The 19,115-nt window shown below is 38.8% G+C and overlaps 1 protein-coding gene across 2 annotated transcripts in view; it reads left to right on the forward strand.

The window, feature by feature from the left end:
• The window catches only part of DLGAP5 (DLG associated protein 5), a 47,297-nt gene that overhangs the window by 24,193 nt on the left and 3,989 nt on the right, over window positions 1–19,115 (forward strand). For both annotated transcript variants that reach the window (XM_004485193.4, XM_058293402.1), the window contains exons 13-16: window positions 4,211–4,306; window positions 7,472–7,688; window positions 17,275–17,473; window positions 18,835–18,895. In XM_004485193.4, the coding sequence (XP_004485250.2) occupies window positions 4,211–4,306; window positions 7,472–7,688; window positions 17,275–17,473; window positions 18,835–18,895 (573 nt within the window). The remainder of the gene's footprint in view (window positions 1–4,210; window positions 4,307–7,471; window positions 7,689–17,274; window positions 17,474–18,834; window positions 18,896–19,115) is intronic.

A 19,115-nucleotide genomic window follows, 5' to 3' on the forward strand; every position in this document is an offset into this window, starting at 1 on the left:
AACTTATGAGTCTGTTTTATTTTTTGTAAAATTGGGTAATAGTAGCTCTTTAGGTACCTGTAATATTAAATGAGGTATTAGAAAGCACCATTATAAACTGTAAAGAACTATCTGAATTTTATAAGTTATGTGTCCCCCTCTACCCATGTTATCAGGATAATTTCTGTGTGGGTTAGAAATGGAGATCATATTCAAATTGGATAATCTAATGATTCTACTTGTGAGAAAATGAATAAATCTAATCTTTAGTCATTCAGTTCAACTAACAGTTCTTGAGTTCCTACTGTTTGCCAAGCATTGTGCTAGGAGTTGGTAAATAAGGCACATTCTCTGTCCCAAATGAGTTTGTAGTTTGATCACGGAGTCTGACATGATATGTAATTCCAATCTAATGCAGAAAGTGCTGTGATCAAGGGAATCTTTAGGAGGGTTAGTAAAGGCATAGAAGGAGATGATACTTTCTAGCTTTTAAACTTATTTTAGAAATAAGCATATAAAATAACATTTCAAGAACCTTCATCTGATAACCATTAGACAGTTGAGGAAAGCCTCAAGCCTAAAAGAAAAGCAAAAGCAAGCATACAAGAAGAAAGCTATTGGATGGAGGAAATGGGGTAATATGAGGAGAAAATAAAACTATTAAAAACCAGTATTAATATTCTCAAAGAGATTAGGCAGTTTATCTGTTACATAAGAGTAGCTATAAAATCTTCAGAGAAAAACAACAGAAAAGTTCTTGGAAGTTAAAAAAATAAGAAAGCGAGGCGGATTTACCTCAACTGCTAGAGCGTCCACCTACCACATGGGAGGTCCAAGGTTCAAACCCAGGGCCTCCTGACCCATGTGATGAGCTGGCCCATGCACAGTGTTGATGTGCTCAAGGAATGCCGTGCCACACAGGGGTGTCCGTCGCGTAGGGGAGCCCCACGTGCAAGGAGTGTGCCCCGTAAGGAGAGCCGCCCAGTGCCAAACAAGTGCAGCCTGCCCAGGAATGGCACTGCACACATGGAGAACTGACACAGCAAGATGACACAACAACAACAAAAAAAAAACAAGACACAGATTCTGGGTGCCGCTGACAAGAATACAAGTGGGCACAGAAGAACACACAGCAAATGGACATGAGAGCAGACAACTGGGGAGGGGGGCAGGGAAAGGGAGAGAAATAAATAAATAATGAATCTTTAAAAAAAATAAGAGAGCAGAAATGTAAAGTTCAACAGAAAGGTGAAAGATAAAGTTAAGGAAATCTCTCAAAAACAGAGCAAGAAGAGAGAAAAATATTTAAAATACAAAACATCATTAAATATAATTTTACAACTCTTGGAAAGAAGAGGAAATACAGAAGCATCCAGAAAGAGAAAACAAGTTTTACACTAAACATCAGGAATCCTATTTCTCAGCAGCAGCACTGGAAGCTGGGAGAATAATGCCATCAGAATTCTAAGAGAAAATCGTGTTCAACCTGGAATTCTATATCCAACCAGTCAAGTGTGAAGGTAATAAAGACATTTGTCAGACCTACAAGGTCTCAAATTTTGTCTCCCATTTACCCTTTCTCAGGAAGCTGAAAACAATAGAATGAGCGGAGAAGAGGGTGGGGTATAGGGGTGTGATCCAACCCGGGAAAGGGGCTAAGGCCATTGTTGATAGTGAGTTAAGGAGACATCTAAGATGACAGCTGTGCAGCATGCTTAGGAAGCAGGAGTTCAGTTTGGAGCAGGGGTCCTGGGGCCCTAGGAGATACGTCTCTGTGAAGCTGAATATACAGAATACTTATCATGTTTTCTTTTGTTTTTAACCTTACTAAGAGGAGATTTATACTTATTGTACAGAGTTTGGAGGTGAATTGATAATAGATAAATAAAAACTAAGCAAATAAAAATGCAAAACAATTATGAAGTTTAGAGTAAAACTTGTGAGAAGGTAAATGTATAATCTCAGTAACCATATGGCATAGATGTAAATAGTGTTTATGTAGTCATAACAATGGAAATATTACATTATGACCAATTTTTATGTATTTACCAGTTTCATAATGATGAGTTGGTTTGCTAATTTATGTATTTCAAGGTATTTGGTATGTTTAAATTGTTTATAGTTATTACCTTTATTGATGCTTATTTCCCAGTTTTGACCAGTGAGAGTCTCTTCAAGTTGTCTCCTGAAGTCTTTTTTTTTAAGAGATTTATTGAGGTATAATTATATATCATAAAATTCACCCAATTTCAATGTTCAATTCATTAATTTTTAGTAAATTTACAGAGTTGTGTAACCATCACTACAATCTCAGTTTAGAACATTTTCATCATTCCACAAAGATCCTTTGTGCTTTTTTGCAGTCAATCTCCATTCCCACTCCCAACCCTAGGCAACCACTAATCTACTTACTGTCTCTGTAGGTTTGCCTTTTACAGACATTTCATGTAAGTAGAATCATATAATATGTGGTCTTTTGCATCTGGCTTCTTTCACTTAGCATGATGTTTTTGAGATTCATCCATGTGGTAGCATGTATCTGTACTTCATTCCTTTTTATTGCTGAATAGTGTTCCACTGTATGGATATACTCTTCTTTATCCATTCACCATTTGATGGACATTTGGATTGTCTCTACTCCTTGTTTGTTATGAATAAGGCCTCTATAAATATTCACATACAAATCTTAGTACTAACATATGTTTTCATTTCTCTTGAGTACATTCCTATATATTGCTGAATCATGTGGTAAATTTATGTTTAACTGTTTAAGAAATTGCCAAATTTTCTAAGTGACTATACCACTTTACATTCCCACCAGCAATGTATGATGATCCTCATTTCTCCACGTTCTCACTAACACTTGTTAGCTGTCTTTTATTATAGCTATCCTGGTGGGTACATGGTCACATACTGTTGTGGTTTTGATTTGCATTTCCCTAATGATTGATGATTTTGAACATATTTTCATGTGCTTATTGGCTATTCATAGATATTCTTTTGTGAAATGGGTATTCAAATCTTGTGCCCATTTTTAAATTGGGTTGTTTGTCTTTTTATTACTGAGTTCTAAGAGTTCTTTATATATTCTGAATACAAGTTCCTTATCAGATTTATAATTTGCAAATATTTTCTCCCAGTTTTTAGCTTGTCTTTTAATTTTCTTGATAGTAGCTCTAGAAGTGCAAGTGTTTTTAAGTTTTTTAACTTTTAATTGTAGTAATATACACAACTCAAAATTTCCCATTTTTACTACTTTTAAGTGTATAATTCATTGGTATTATTTACACTCATAATGTTGTGCTACTATCACTACTCTCCATTCCCCCCTCATGCTGCCTCCAATAACCTGTTATCTACTTTCTGTCTCTATGAATTTATGTAGCTTAGTTATATCATAAAAGTAAAATCACACAGTATCTGTCCTTTTGTATCAGGCTTATTTCATTCAACATAATGTGTCCAAGGTTCATCCATGTTGTAGCATGCATCAGAACTTCATTTCTTTTTATGGCTGAATAATATTCCATTGTATGTATATACCACATTTTGCTTATCCCTTCATCTTTTGATAGACATTTGGGTTGCTTCCACCCTTTGACAATTGTGAATAATGGTGCTACGAACATTGGTGTACAAATTAAGTGTTCAAGTCCCTGTTTTCAATTCTTACTGGTATATATATATAGTATCCTTCTGATAATTGCACTGTTTTGAGAGAGAGAGATTGATAGTATATGTGTGTAAAAATACATAGTAAGGGGACTCCAAGCACGTTTATGAAACTGTTTGACAGTGGTTGCCTCTTTGGAGAGGACTGGAAGTAGAAGGGTAATCAGACACTCCCACAATGCTCTGTATATGAATAAAACAAGCAAATTATTTTAATATTTTAAAATGAGATTGTTCACATCATTTGATTTATGGGGTAAAAACATTTAGGATATCTCATACCATTTTAGGAATTAAAAATAATTTAGGAGGGTTTCCTCATACGTTACTTCTTTTATGTAAATTTTGGAGCTTTATAGGACCAACAATATCAATGAACAATTTTTCCGTAAGAATTCTTGATTTGAATAGTAAATTGAGAATGACTAAGTCTAATTTTTTTCTGTCACCAGTTCTGAGTCACCATTTTAATATTGTTCTTTGAAGCTTCATTTCATCAGTTTAACTTTTATATATGGTTAACATTAATTTGATAAACTTGTGCTTTATTAATTAATAGATAGAAGATGTAAATCAAAAATTTAACAATCTGAGCAAGCTTGAAGAATCTGGATGGCAAAACAATAATAATAATACAAGCAAAAAAACTTTACGGGTAAGTTTGTGGGTTTTATATCCAAGTTTCTATTATAGGCTCTTCTACTTTTATTTTTTATTTTTTTAAAGATTTATTTATTTATTTAACTTCCCCCCTCCCCTGGTTGTCTGTTCTTGGTGTCTATTTGCTGTGTCTTATTTCTTTGTCCGCTTCTATTGTCGTCAGCGGCACGGGAAGTGTGGGTGGCGCCATTCCTGGGCAGGCTGCACTTTTCTTTTCACGCTGGGCGGCTTTCCTCACGGGCGCACTCCTTGCGCGTGGGGCTCCCCCACGCGGGGGACAACCTTGCGTGGCACGGCACTCCTTTGCGCGCATCAGCACTGTGCATGGCCAGCTCCACACGGGTCGAGGAGGCCCGGGGTTGGAACCGCGGACCTCCCATATGGTAGACGGACGCCCTAACCACTGGGCCAAAGTCCGTTTCCCCTACTTTTATTTTTGTTATTAAGCTTTAAAAACATTTAGCTTCAGAGTTTCATCATTTTACAAAGCAGTTTCCATCTATTACTCACAATGTCCTGATTGCCTTTTGAAGAAAGAGTAAGGAAATGAGCAACACAAAATTCAGGATAGCTATTTCTGGATGGAGGATTATAGGGGCTGTGATTGAATTGTGGCACCCAGGAGGCTTTTAAGTTACCATATAGTAGGTACCAAATGGGTGTTTTTTCTTTAAACTGTTCTTTTATATTTTGTTGCAATAATAATAATAGTAGTAATAGATAATTTATATAGTGCTTAGTATGTGCCAAATATTATTCCAGGTACTTTATAAGTATTAACTAATTTAATCCTCACAATAGTCCTATGAGGTAGGTACAGTTGAGGAATCTGAAGCCTAGAAAAATTAAATCACTTGGGCTTCAGTCAGGCTTTCTCATTCCTGAATCCATGTTCCTAGCCAGTAAGCAATGCAGTCTCTCTTTTGTATGACATATTTCAAGATAAAGTAATTTTTTCTAATAGTAAAGAGGAACAATGGCACTTTGGAACATGTCTTTTTCTCTGTGATTTATCTTGTAAAATTTCCTATTACTTTCTCCTGTAAAATTTGCTTTGTTAACATAAATTCCATTCTTATCCATTTTTAATGTGGTTTTTTTCTTCTAGAAATATTTTTAATTCAAAGGTTTTGGTTTAGGTAGACACTTCTCAAACTACATCAGTTTTTCTTAATGAATTTAGTAAAATACCTGTGGTTATAAAATAAGGTTTTCTAGATTGGTACTTTATTATGCAATGCAATCCAAATACAAACGCTATTTGAATCCTATCTTAAGGGTTTAAAGTGTTAAAGAATTAAAAGAACCTTATTATAAAATGATTTTACTAACGAAAATATCTCATGTCAGGGGTCCCAAGGACAGTGACTAAATTGATTGGATGAGCTTCAAATCTACTAAACAGTAAAGGATGCTTGAACATTTTGAAATTATTAGGGATATTTCTTGTTGAATACTTAGCCCCTGGAAACAATATCATCAGTGATACAAATGATCCGTGTAGGAATCTATCAGAGCCTTGCAATTCTGCCCCTTATCACCAGGTGTCTCCCTCCTCCTACTTTACTTTATAGGCTAAAGCTAAGGTTATTAAAGAAGTGAAATAAAGTTAACCTTTTTTACCCATCCTACTTCTTTTCATTGAACTCATTCCATCAGATACCTTGCTTTCCCCGCCCCGTTCCTTTCTGTTAGTTTGTATACATGTTTAGATGTCTTAATATGTTTGCATTTAAAAAACAGACTGTAATGTCCACATTTCCCTTCAACTTCCTATACCCATTCCATTTCTTTCTCTCCATCAAAAACAAGCTTCCTAAAAAAGTTGTCTGTACTCTAGCTTTACTATTTTGGTTCCCATTTATCCCTACAACTCACTGTAATTCAGCTTCATCCCTTCTGTGTCTCTGGAATAGTTATCATGCATGGTATTGATCTATTTAGTAGCTCAAGTCATTAGATACTTATTAATAAAATATAATTGTTATGCCCTATTTATTCACTCTTTCCTCCTTAAAATTATATTCTACTGATTTTTCTTCCAACATCTCAACCCATTCTCCATCATGTTTGTAAGTGTCTGGTTTTCCATTCATCCCTTAAAAATGTTTGTTAAATTCAGAATTCTTTTCTCCTTCTATATTCTTTCTCTGCAGTCTTACTTGCCCCATGATGATTCCCAAATCTGTATTTCAAACTACACTGAATGCTGAACTCAGTTTTATATATCTTAATTTAGTGTATCTTAAAAGCAATATATCCCAAACTAAAATCATCTCTACATACCTTAATACTTGCCTAACTTAATGAATAATATTACTGTCTCACCAGGTGTCCAAACTAAAAACCTGGGTATCTTCTTTGGTCTTTCCTTTCTCTATTCTGCTCTTTCCATCACACATCCAGTAGATCACTAAGTCCTTTCAGTTCTACTGCAAATATCCCTTAAATCTGTTCACTGTTTCCCATTTATTCCTCCTTAGTCTAACTACCATCAGCTTTTCCCAGTATCATTGACGTAGTTTTCTTCTTAACTGGTTTGTAACCCTCCAGTCTCTTCTCCAGGCTGTAGTCAGAGTGATCTTTCCAAAACACAAATATAATTATGTTAATATATTGCTTAAAAGTCATCAATAGCTCTCTATTCCTTTGTTCTCTGTAAAGGTAGCATATTAAAACAGGTGAAAGTGAGGGCTTTTATAAAGTAGCTTTTGCTATCTCTTGCTAACTCCTCTATGCTTTCTTTCACTTTTAGCTTTTCAAACATGCTATTCTCTCTACCCAGCCCATCAATCCTTCTCTTTCCTCACTCCATCTTTTAACCCTGCTAACTGTGGTTACAGCTTAGATATATATTTTCTATAAGCCCTTCACAGTACCTCTGAAGATTGCATTAGGTTGTGTTCTCTCACAGCCCTCTGAATTTATCTATGACATGACATTTCTCCCATTTAATGTCCTTGTCTGGCTTATCCTAAGCTATAAACTCCTTGAAGGCAGGAACATTGTCTTTTTTACCTTTTTATTCCCACCATTTTTAGCACATACTAGGAAATTGATACATGTTTGATGTGTGAAATATTTCATGTATGCTTTATTTGTATTTCTCGTAAAGTGGTAGTGAGCACCTTTAATAGAGGTCATAATTTTCTCTTTGCAGAAAAAAGTTGTCTCAGGTATAGCAAGTAAAGCGAAGCAGGATGATGGAAGAATTGCAGCGAGAAACCGCCTAGCTGCCATAAAAAATGCAATGAGAGACAGAATTAAGCAGGAAGAACATGCTGAAGCAGCAACCTCTTTAATACCAAAGGAAGTTGATAAAATAGTGTTCGATGCTGGATTTTTCAAAATTGAAAGTCCAGTTAAATCATTCTCAGGTTAGTTATCTTGCTGATACTATTTAAGAGAAATATTTGAGTTGGCCAAGATCCTATATAAGAGGTGAAAAATAGTTTTTACATGAAGGAATATAGCTTTGTGATTTCTGGGAAATGAACTATGTGCTTGCTCACAAACACACAAATCACATTTTGTTGGGTATGTTCAGATTGCTTTAACTGTGGTATATCTTTTTAAATGGCTTTTGTATTTTCTAAGTGATTTCATATGTTATTGCCACTTAACCCCACAGTCCTGTGAATTAGGTCACAGTGTCCCAAAAGGTAGGGGAAATGATGGAAGCATGAGAAGTGATTTTCTCCAGGTCACAGAGTTAGAAGTTGGGTTCGAATTTGAGATGCAAACGGAACTTAGCAGTCAAGTCATCATACTTCTAATTGTGCTTTAAGAAATGAAACGTAATGGAGGTGGATATATCTATATAGAAATAATTTATAAGTCATAGAATGAGAGGTAATAGTTGAAGTAATCTGTGCTTAAATCTTGATAGACATTTGTCAGTTCTCTAAGTGCTAGGTAGTTATTTTCAAGGAAAAAGGGGCCAAGTCCTCTTCAAGTACCAGTAAGCTAAAAGGCTGTTTTCTCCTCATTATTTAACTGTGTCCACTAGGAAGTTTCCTGAAAATAAACATGAGCTGCTGTCTAAATCTACTTTCTAACATTTATATTAAAATTTAAGTTTATCACCTCAAGTATATTATAACTTCTTGTCAGTTTAGGTATCACATCTGGTGCAATTTTGGTTTCCTTTACCCTTAAGAGCTGTATTCACTGGATATTCAGTAATCTCCCTATTACTAATAGTATGTCCCCTTACTTCCCAAGAATCCTAGTGATTCCATAACTCTAACCTTGTCACTGTACCTTCACGTTCCTAACTTCATGTTCCCCTTATGGGGAGTGAGATTAAGATCGATGGCAACAAATTGATCTTTTAGATTTGTTTTAGTTATAGAGCGCATAGTTTATAACAGGCTTGTAACAAAGAATATTCACAGAAAAAGCTCCTCTCATTCCATTTCTCACTCCCTAGAGCAACCGCTTTCCCTGTTGAGTATGATGTTGGCTGTGAGTTTTTCATATATGCCTTTTATCATATTGAGGAATTTTCTCTCTGTTCCTATCCTTTGAATGTTTTTATCAAAAAAGCATGCTGGATTTTGTCAAATGCCTTTTCTGCATCAATTGAAATGATCATGTGGTTTTTTTCCCCTTCAATTTGTTAATGCGTATTCTGTTGATTCATTTTTCTTATGTTGAACCTTTGTATACCAGGAATAAATCCCATTTGGTCGTGATATATGTCTTTTGATATGCTGTTGGATTCGATTTGCAAGTATTTTGTTGAGAATTTCTGCATCTATGTTCATTAGAGAGATTGGTCTGTAATTTTCTTTTCTTGTAGTATCTTTATCTGGCTTTGGTACTAGGGAGATGCTGACATCATAAACTGTGTTGGGTAATTTTCCCTCTTCAATTTTTCAGAAGAGTTTAAACAGGATTGGGATTATTTTTTTTAAATGCTTGGTAGAATTCACCTGTGAAGCCGTCGAGTCCTGGACTTTTCTTTGCAGGGAGATTTTTGATGATGGTTTCAATCTCTTTAAATGTGATTGGTTTGTTAAGATCTTATGTTTCTTTTAGCATCAGTGTAGGTTGTTTGTGCATTTCTAGGAATTTGTCCATCTCATCTACATTTTCTAGTTTGTTGGCATACAATTTCTCATAATATCCTCTTATGATTCTTTTTATTTCCCTTTCATTTTTTATTATATTTGCATCTTCTCTCTTTTTTTTCTTTGTTGGTCTAGCTAGGGGGTTGTCAATTTTATTTATCTTCTCAAAGAACCAGCTTTTGGTTTTGTTGATTTTCTCTATTTTTTTTTTTCTTCTCAATTCCATTTATTTTGCTCTAATCTTTATTATTTCTTTCCTTCTGCTTGATTTTGGATTGGTTTAGTGTTCTTTTTCTAATTTGTCTAGTTCAGTTAAATCTTTGAGTTTAGCTCTTTCTTTTTAAATATAAGCATTTAGGGCTATAAATTTCCCTCTCAAGACTGCTATCACTGTGTCCCATAAATTTTGATAAGTTGTGTTCTCGTTTTCATTTGTCTCAATATATTTACTGATTTCATTTGCAATTTCTTCTTTGACCCACTGATTATTTAGGAGTATGTGGTTCAACCTCCACACATTTGTGAGTTTACTTTTTTCCTGTCTATTATTAATTTCCAGTTTCATTCCATTTTGAACTGAGAAGGTGCTTTGTATAAATTCTCTTTATATTTATTGAGAGCTACATTGTACCCTAACACGTGGTCAATCCTGGAGAAAGATACATGGGCACTTGAGAAGAATGTGTAATCTGCTGAGTTTAGATCCAGTGTTCTGTGTGTGTCTGTTAGGTCTAATCATTTATCATATTGTTCAAGTTCTCTGTTTCCTTGTTGATCTTCTGTCTAGTTGTTCTATCTAATGATGTGAGTTGGGTGTTGAAGTCTCCAGTGATTATTGTAGAGATGTCTGTTTCTCCCTTCAGTTTTGCCAGAGTTTGTCTCATATATTTTGGGGCATCCTGGTTAGGTGCATAGATATTTATGACTGTTATATCTTCCTGGTGGATTGTTCCTTTTATTAATATGTAATGACAAAAATAAAAAATAAAATATATATTTATATATAATGACCTTCTGTGTTTCTTAACTTTTTTTGCATGTAAAGTCTGTTTTGTCTGATGTTTGTATAGCTATTCCTGCTCTTTTTTGGTTACTCTTTGCATGGAGTATCTTTTTCCAACCTTTCATTTTCAGCCACTTTGTATCCTAGGGTCCAAGGTCAATTTCTTGTAAGCAACCTATGGATGGCCCAGGTTTTTTATCCATTCTGTCAGCCTGTATATTTTGATTGGGGAGTTTAGTCCATTCACATTCAATGATATTCTGTAAATGCACTATTTACTTCCACCATTTTATTCTTTGGTTTTCATATGTCATATCATATTTCTGTCTGTCTTTTCACTCCTTTGGTTATCCTCTCTGTTGTTCCTTCTTCTATACTCTCCTCCAAGCCTCTCTCTCCTGTCTTTTTATTTCTGGTTCTGAGACTTCCTTTAGTATTTCTTGCAAAGGTCAATTCTTTTTTTGCAAACTCTCTTATTTCTGTTTGTGACTATTTTATACTCACCTTCATATTTGAAGGACATTTTTGCTAGATAAAGAATTCTTGTTCCACAGCATGTATTATTTTGCAATTAAAAGAAAATTAACTTTTTTCAAAAAAAAAAATTCTTGGCTGGTAGTTCTTCTTGTGCAGTATCCTAACTGTATCATACAACTGTCTTCTTGCCTCCATGGTTTCTGAAGGGAAATCGGTGCTGAGTCTTACTGGGCATCCCTTGTATGTGATGGTTTGCTTCTCCATTACTGCTCACAGAATTTTCTCATCTTTGACATTTGACATTCTGAGTAGTATGTGTCTTGAAGTAGGTCTATTTGGATTTATTCTGATTGGGGTACGGTACTCTTCTTGGACATGTAAATTCATTTCTTTCTTCAGAGTTGGGAAATTTTCAGCTATTATTTCCTCAAATACTCTTTCTGCCCCTTTTCCCTTCGTTCTCCTTCTGGAATTCTCATGAATATTGTTGCATTTTGTGTTTGTCTTTCAACTCTGAGCCCCTGCTCAGTTTTTTCCATTCTTTTTTCTCTCTTCGATTTCAGCTGTTCTGTCTTCAGTATCACTTATTCTTTCTTCTTTCATTTTGAGTCTCCTGTTGTATGCTGCTAATTTTTTTTTTTTTAATTTATTCTCTCCCCTTTCCCCCTCCCCACCATTCACTGTGTGTTCTTCTGTGACCGCTTCTTTCCTTATCAGCGGCACCGGAAATCTGTATTTCTTTTTGTTGCATCATCTTGTTGTGTCAGCTCTCAGTGTGTGCGGTGCCATTCCTGGGCAGGCTGCACTTTCTTTCGCGCTGGGCGGCTCTCCTTCCAGGGAGCACTCCTTGCACATGGGACTCCCCTACACAAAGGATACCCCTGCGTGGCACGGCACTCCTTGCACACATCAGCACTGCGCATGGGCCAGCTCCACACGGGTCAAGGAGGCCTGGGGTTTGAACCGTGAACCTCCCATGTGGTAGGCGGACGCCCTATCCACTGGGCAAAGTCTGCTTCCCCGCTAATGTGTTTTTGATTTCACCTATTGTGTCTTTCACTTCCATGAGCCCTGTTGCTTTTCTGTTCAGGATTTCAAATTCTTCTTTGCGCTTGTCTTTGATGCAATGTCTTCTTGATATCATTTATCCCTTTAACCATATTGTCTTTCAACTTATTAATTTGGGTTTGGAAATTTGTGCACATCTCACTGATTAGTTCTCTCAAACTCTGCATTTCTTCTGGGGCTTTGATATCTTCCTTTTCTTGGGCCATATCTTCTATTTTCTTAGTATGACTTGTAATTTTTTGCTGATGTCCAGGGCATCTGATTAGGATGTAGTTTACTCTAGTGCTCAATTTCTTTCTCTTTTGTATGGATTTACTGGCAGGTGGCTGTGTGTTACAATTGCTCTTTGATTCTTGGCTCAACCTGGATTGTTAGGGTTGTTCCTGCTTGTTGCTCAAAACTGGGCACTGGACCCAGTATTTGGTTTTAGATTTGCTTCCTAGGGTCTTGGGGCGAGATGCTATAAAGGCTGGAAAATACCTTTCCTACTTATTTGTAATTTTCTTGCATGCACTTCCTTGGCCTATCAGCAGATGGCAGTCTTTGCAGCTCTCAATTCAGTACTTGGTTGGAGTGTAGTTGTTGCAACACAGAACGTATCAATGTGATAGGGCTTCCTGACTGGAGGCTAAGAGTTTTGTAACTCAAACTTTCACTGAGACAGTAATCCTGCCATCTCTGGCAGTCCCCTCCCTTTTCCCAGGTAAGAAATTTATTTATATTCCCCTCTGAGTCCTCAACAATCAGTCCTGTTTAGTAAAGAAGGAGATTGGGAGGGTCTTATGTCTTTAGCCCCTTGCTTTCTCCCAAAGCAAACAATGGTGTGGCCCCACCCAGCCTGGAAGTTCTCCTGGGACACAGAAGACCAAATTTGTGAGTCAAAAACTGAGTCAACCTTAGACTGTGTCCCTCTCTCTCCCCTTTCCTGGGATGGTAGATCCCTGAGCCCCCTTTGCCTATAGCCACAAGCCCAGAGGCCTGAGAATTCTGAAGTATCTTTAGTGTGGGCAAGGGTGTGGGGAGCAGCAGCCACTGGTTTAAACTCACAGTCCTGTAGTCTCAATTTCCCGCCTTTGTCATTCTTTCCTCTGGGCGGTGTCTAGCCTTCACCTGGTGTCCTAAACCCTAGAAGATCTTTTTCTAGACTGTTTCAGCCTGTCTTTTAACTATTTTCTGGAGAAGAGAGTCCCATGTCTTTCTAGTCTGCACTCTTCCTGGAAGTCTATAATTCTCTTTTTTTTTTTTAATATGTTTTTAATTTTTAAAAGATACATAGGGGAAAAAGATGTGGCTCAAGCAATTGGGCTCCTGTCTACCATACAGGAGGTCCAGGGTTCAATATCCAATTCCTGGTGAAGGCAAGCTGGTCCATGCGGAGTACTGCCCCATGCAAAAGAGTGCTGCCCTGCACAGAGGTGCTGGCCCATGCAGAGAGCTGACATAGCAAGATGACGCAGCAAAAAGAGACACAGAGGAGAGACAATAAGAGACGCAACAGGGAAGTGGATATGGCTCAAATGATAGAGCATCTGCCTACCTTTTGGGGGGTCCAGTGTTCTATACCCAGGGCCTCCTGACCCATGTGGTGAGCTGGCCCATGCACAGTTCAAGAAGTGCCGTGCCACACAGGGGCGCCCCCATGTAGGGGAGCCCCACGTGCAAGGAGTGCACCCCGCAAGGAGAACTGCCCTGCCTTAAAAAAAAGCGTAGCCCACCCAGGAATGGCGCCGCACACATAGAGAGCTGACACAGCAAGATGATGCAACAAAAAAGAGATGCAGTTTCCCAGTGCCGCCTGGTAATACAAGTGGACACAGAAGAACACACAGCAAATGGACACAGAGAGCAGACAACAGGGGGAAGGGGAGAGAAATAAATAATTTAAAAATCTTAAAAAAAAAAAAAAGAGAGAGAGATGCAACAGACCAGGGAGCTGAGGTAGTGCAAGAGAATGATTGTCTCTCCCCCACTCAGGAAGGTCCCAGCATTGGTTTCCAGAGTTGCCTAATGAGAATACAAACAGACACAGAAGAACACACAGCAGATGGACATAGAGAGCAAACAATGAAGGAAGGGGGGAGAAATAAATATATTTTTTAAAAAGATACATAGATCACACAAAATGTTACATTAAAGAAAAATAGGGGGAAGCGGATGTGGCTCAAGTGATTAAGACTTCCACCTACCATATGGGAGGGCCTGGGTTTGATCCCTAGGGCCTCCTGATGAAAAAGAAGAAGAGAAAGCGTGCCTGCATGGCGAGCCAGTGTCCACGCGGTGAGCCGAGTGCCCGCATGGCAAGCCTAGTGCCCAAGTGCCCATGCTAGTGCCCACATGGCAAGCCGAGTGCCTACGCAGCAAACCAAGTGCCTGCACTGTAAGTCAGTGCCCATGCAAGTGAGTCACACAGCAAGATGATGGTGCAACAAAAGAAAGACAAAGGGGAGAGTCAACGTGAAGCGTGGCAGAGACCAGGAACTGAGGTGGTGCAATTGACAGGGAACATCTCTCCACATGATAGATCCCCAGGATCGAATCCCAGTGAACCCTAGAGGAGAAAGACGAGAAGGGAGGACAAAAAGAGAAATATATACCGAAGATTACACAGCGAATGGACACAGACAGCAAAAACAGCAGGGCGAGGGAGGGGAAGGGAAAAAAATATATAGGGGATTCCCATATGTCCCACTTCCCACAATCCCCACTTTTCACACATCAAGAACTTATTAGTGGGGGAAACGGACTTTGGCCCAGTGGTTAGGGCGTCCGTCTACCATATGGGAGGTCCGCGGTTCAAACCCCGGGCCTCCTTGACCCGTGTGGAGCTGGCCATGCGCAGCGCTGATGCGCGCAAGGAGTGCCGTGCCACGCAAGGGTGTCCCCCGCGTGGGGGAGCCCCACGCGCAAGGAGTGCGCCCGTGAGGAAAGCCGCCCAGCGTGAAAAGAAAGTGCAGCCTGCCCAGGAATGGCGCCGCCCACACTTCCCGTGCCGCTGACGACAACAGAAGCGGATAAAGAACCAAGACACAGCAAATAGACACCGAGAACAGACAACCAGGGGAGGGTGGGGGGAATTAAATAAATAAATAAATCTTTAAAAAAAAAAAAAAAAAAAAAAAAGAACTTATTAGTGTGGTACAGTCATTGCAGTTGAACACATTTTGGAGCACTGCTACACAGCATGGATTAGAGTTTACGTTGTAATTTACACTCTCACAGTCCATTCGGTAGGTTATGGTAGGATATATAATGTCCTGCATCTGTCCCTACAGTGTCATTCAGAACAACTCCAAGTCCCAAAAGTGCCTCCATATAACACCTCTTTTTCCATCTCCCTACCTTCAGCAACTCCAGTGGCCACTGTCTTGACATCAATGATATAATTTCTTCCATTGCTAGAATCACAATAAATCTATGGTTGAATACCAGTAAGTCCACTCTAATCATTATTTTATTCCCCAATCCTGAGGACTCTGGGATGGTGATGCCCACTCCACCTCTAACTGAGAAGGAGCTTCCATCCCACATGGCTGGTGGATGGGACTCTCCTGCTTGCTACATTCTTGTTCTTATTGGGCCTTCCCACCCCTGAGATTTATCAATGGCCAAGCCACCCTACAAAGGAATAAGGCCACATGCCATCTTGCTGGCTCCTCCTCTCTTCTCTTTTGTCACAGATTGCCTTTCAGAAAGCTTCTGTCAGGCAGTACCCTCCAGCTCCCTTCATCCCCCAATTTTCAAATCAGTCTCAGTGTTTTCATATCTGCAGCTGCTCAGCTGAACCCAAACTCTCTCTAAGGTCTTACCCTAGAAGATGGTTCTGTTACATTACAGAGCTGCCAGGAGTCATTCTTCCTAGCTTAGGCTTCCTGAGCCTTGTCAGCCCAGCCCCTTAGTTTGTTTAGCCTCCTTCCCTTTACACTCCTCCTTCCCCTGTGCCTACTTTTTTTGATGACAATTAACAGCTACCTGCCCCACTGCAGTGTCCTTTCCCAGCAAGGCTGGGCTGGTTAAGGTAGGTCTGGGTGCCCACATGCCAATTCTTAATCTGCATTCCTGGGACTCCCCAGTCTGAGTGGCACAAGGGCCTGACCAGCCGTAGGTTTTTTTCCCCAGCCTCTGACCACTTGTCAGTATCTGAGTACCATCTCCTAGTACCTCCTGGTGCATAAGAAATTCATTAAATATTAGATCCTCTGGCCTCACCTTTGTTCCCTGGCAGCTCTAGCCATAATTATAAAATGGAAATAAGAAGGGGTCCAGGGCCCCGCTGACCTCCTAAATTCCGCTCTTTGACCACTGACTGAAGTTTGAATTTCCAGCCTTTAGCTTAAGGCTATATCCTTGTTAAAGCACATCTACTCCTCATATTAGTGAGAGTGAGGGATCAGAGAGCAGGTTTCCTCTAAGGAGGGTGAGGCTTTGGACTCTGGTGCTGGGGACAGAGGTGGACTTACTGGGAAGATGGCCTCAGACTCACTCCATTCTGTCAAATACCCCACTTTGTGTTGACACTGTAACACAAACCCCTTTCTCATAGATCAGTGTGGCTGGAGGGAGAGGTGGTTTTAATGTCAAGTGGACTTCAAAAGGCAACTGCACCAAAGGAGAGAGTGAGGGTAGCCCCTCTGGCTGGTAATGATCTCACATGGAGAGGGCTCAAGGGGGAAGGAGGGAGGAAATAAAGCAAATTCTAAGAGGGAGGGAATTTAAAAATCCCAAATGATAGTAGTGGGTTATCAAGAGGAAGCAGAGTCTAATGTGTGTGTTTACTACTATCTTTTACTAGAAATCCTAGGCTTTTGACTTTAACAAAAAACATTATTTGACAGGAGAAAGTGGCCAGTTGGTAGGGAGTAGGAAGAATTTTCCCTATCTTCCTAGTTATAATGAAAGTGAATGAGGGAAGCGGATTTGGCTCACCTGATAGAGCATCCGCCTACCATATACGAGATCCAGGGTTCAAGCCCAGGGGCTCCTGACCCGTGTGGTGAGCCGGGCCATGTGCTATGCTGATGCGTGCAAGGAGTGCTGTGCCACGCAGGGGTGTCCCCTGCGTGGGGGTGTCCCCACGCGCAAGGAGTGTGCCCTGCAAGGAGAGCTGCCTCGCACAAATAATGCACAGCCTGCCCAGGAGTGGCGCCACACACACAGAGACCTGATGCAGCAAGATGATGCAACAAAAAGAGACACAGATTCCTGGTGCCGCAGAACACACAGTGAATGGACTCAGAGAGCAGACAACGGGGGGAAAGGGAGAGAAATAAATAAAATAAATCTTTTTTTTTTTAAAGTGAATGAAAGAAATGTTTTGGTGTTGTGATTTCTTTCATCTTCTAGGACTTTCAATCTCTTCTGAGCATCTTTCTCAAAGACTTAGAACCCCTAAATCTGCCAGCAAAGCTGGGTCTCAGAGCAAGGCTAAGATGGGCCTTCTAAGACAACCTACTATGTCACCACAGAATCCTGATCCTCAGAGTACCAAAAGTGAACACCCTGTTGATAAGAAGACTTTGTTTTCAAATATTCCTGAAAAAAGGTATTTCTTTAACATATTATTAAAAGTTTAACAGTATGCTGAAATTAAATACTGTTTCAGATTGCTAAGCTGATAAAATGTGAGAGATATATCTTAAGTTTTATAATGACCATGTAATGTATAGGCAATACTTCCATTTTATAAATGAAGAAACTGAGACTTATGATTTCGGGTTGGTAAATAGTCATGCTTAGACAAGAAAAGTAAATTCTGCAGAACTAAAAAGAAAATGGTGTCATTTGGTGCTAAACAGATCTTGGTGCTCAACAGATCTGACCTAAAAACCAGCTCTGTGATTTATCATCTATGAAACTTTGGGGCAAGATGATTGACTCTCTTAGCTTCAGTTTCATCATCTATGAAACAGCAGTTCTAATGCCTCCTTTACAGGGTCCTTGAGACATAGACACTTTTGTATCAGTGTCTGCATTATAGAGAGTACCTTAAGAATGAGGTCTTGAATGATGGTGGAACTTAGAGGAGGAGGAGTCAATGTGTACTGCAAAACTATTATGGACTAGACATAGGTCCTTGACATGTCTAGGTCCTTAACATGTATAAACAATTTAATCCTCACAACAACCCTGTGGGATAGGTACTAAATCCCCATTTTTCAAGTGAGAAAACTGAGGTTTTAAGTTAGTAACTTGCCCAAATTCAGTTTATAATTGGTAAACCTGGATACTGCCTGCATTCTTTCTACACAAATACTTCAAAATTCCCTATATAGGCCCTGTCCTTGGATAATAAATGCACTGGAAATATGATAGGAAAGACGATAGTTTTAGTAGGTGATTATAGTCTGGAGCCTAGACAAGATATAATTTAGGCAAAATGAAGCTGAAAGAAAGCTAGAGAAATTGTGTGTGTGTGTGTATATTTATGTGTGTATATGTAGATATATATGTATATGAACTTAGAAGTTGAGACAGATGTTTCCAGTAAATACAAGTTAAGAAACTCAAGATTAGACTATATTGTGCTATAATTTGCAAATAAATGTAACCAACTCCAGTTATTCGCAACATAATTGAGTTGTTGCTTCCACACTCTCAGAAGTCACCTTTGTCCTGACCTTTCTTTAGATTCATAGTTTTGCTGATGGGTCCATATTAACATGACTGACCAATATTGTAACAGGTTCATAAGCTTTCAGGAGAAGAATGCATTTAGTTGTAAGGCATCCTTCGATAGCTAGAGTCCAAAACTAGTCATTTTAGATCAGGCCTGATTTGGGACCAGGCTCCATCTTTGACCCATTCCCTAAGCTTATTCCCTCCTTAAAGAATAGACTCAAAATATAAGCCAAAGATAGCAATGTTATTTGACTGTAATGCTGATTTTTTTTTTTTTTTTTTAAGGATTAGCATGGTAGAAGATGCCCAGTGTCCTGGATTTCAAGATTTAATTGAAGTAAACCATGTAAGTCCCATTCCAGTGCAGTAGATAACCAGTATATTATCCTATATTATTATATACATAGATATGACATACCTGGGTGATATTGCAGGTTCAGTTCCAGACCACTGTGATAAAGCAAATATTGTAATAAAGTTAGTCACATGAATTTTTTGGTTTCCCAGTACACGTAAAATTACTTTTATACTATACTGTAGTCTATTAAATTTGCAATAGCATTATG

Source organism: Dasypus novemcinctus, chromosome 3, assembly GCF_030445035.2.
Source record: "Dasypus novemcinctus isolate mDasNov1 chromosome 3, mDasNov1.1.hap2, whole genome shotgun sequence".
In the NCBI taxonomy this organism is placed as follows: Eukaryota; Metazoa; Chordata; class Mammalia; order Cingulata; family Dasypodidae; genus Dasypus; species Dasypus novemcinctus.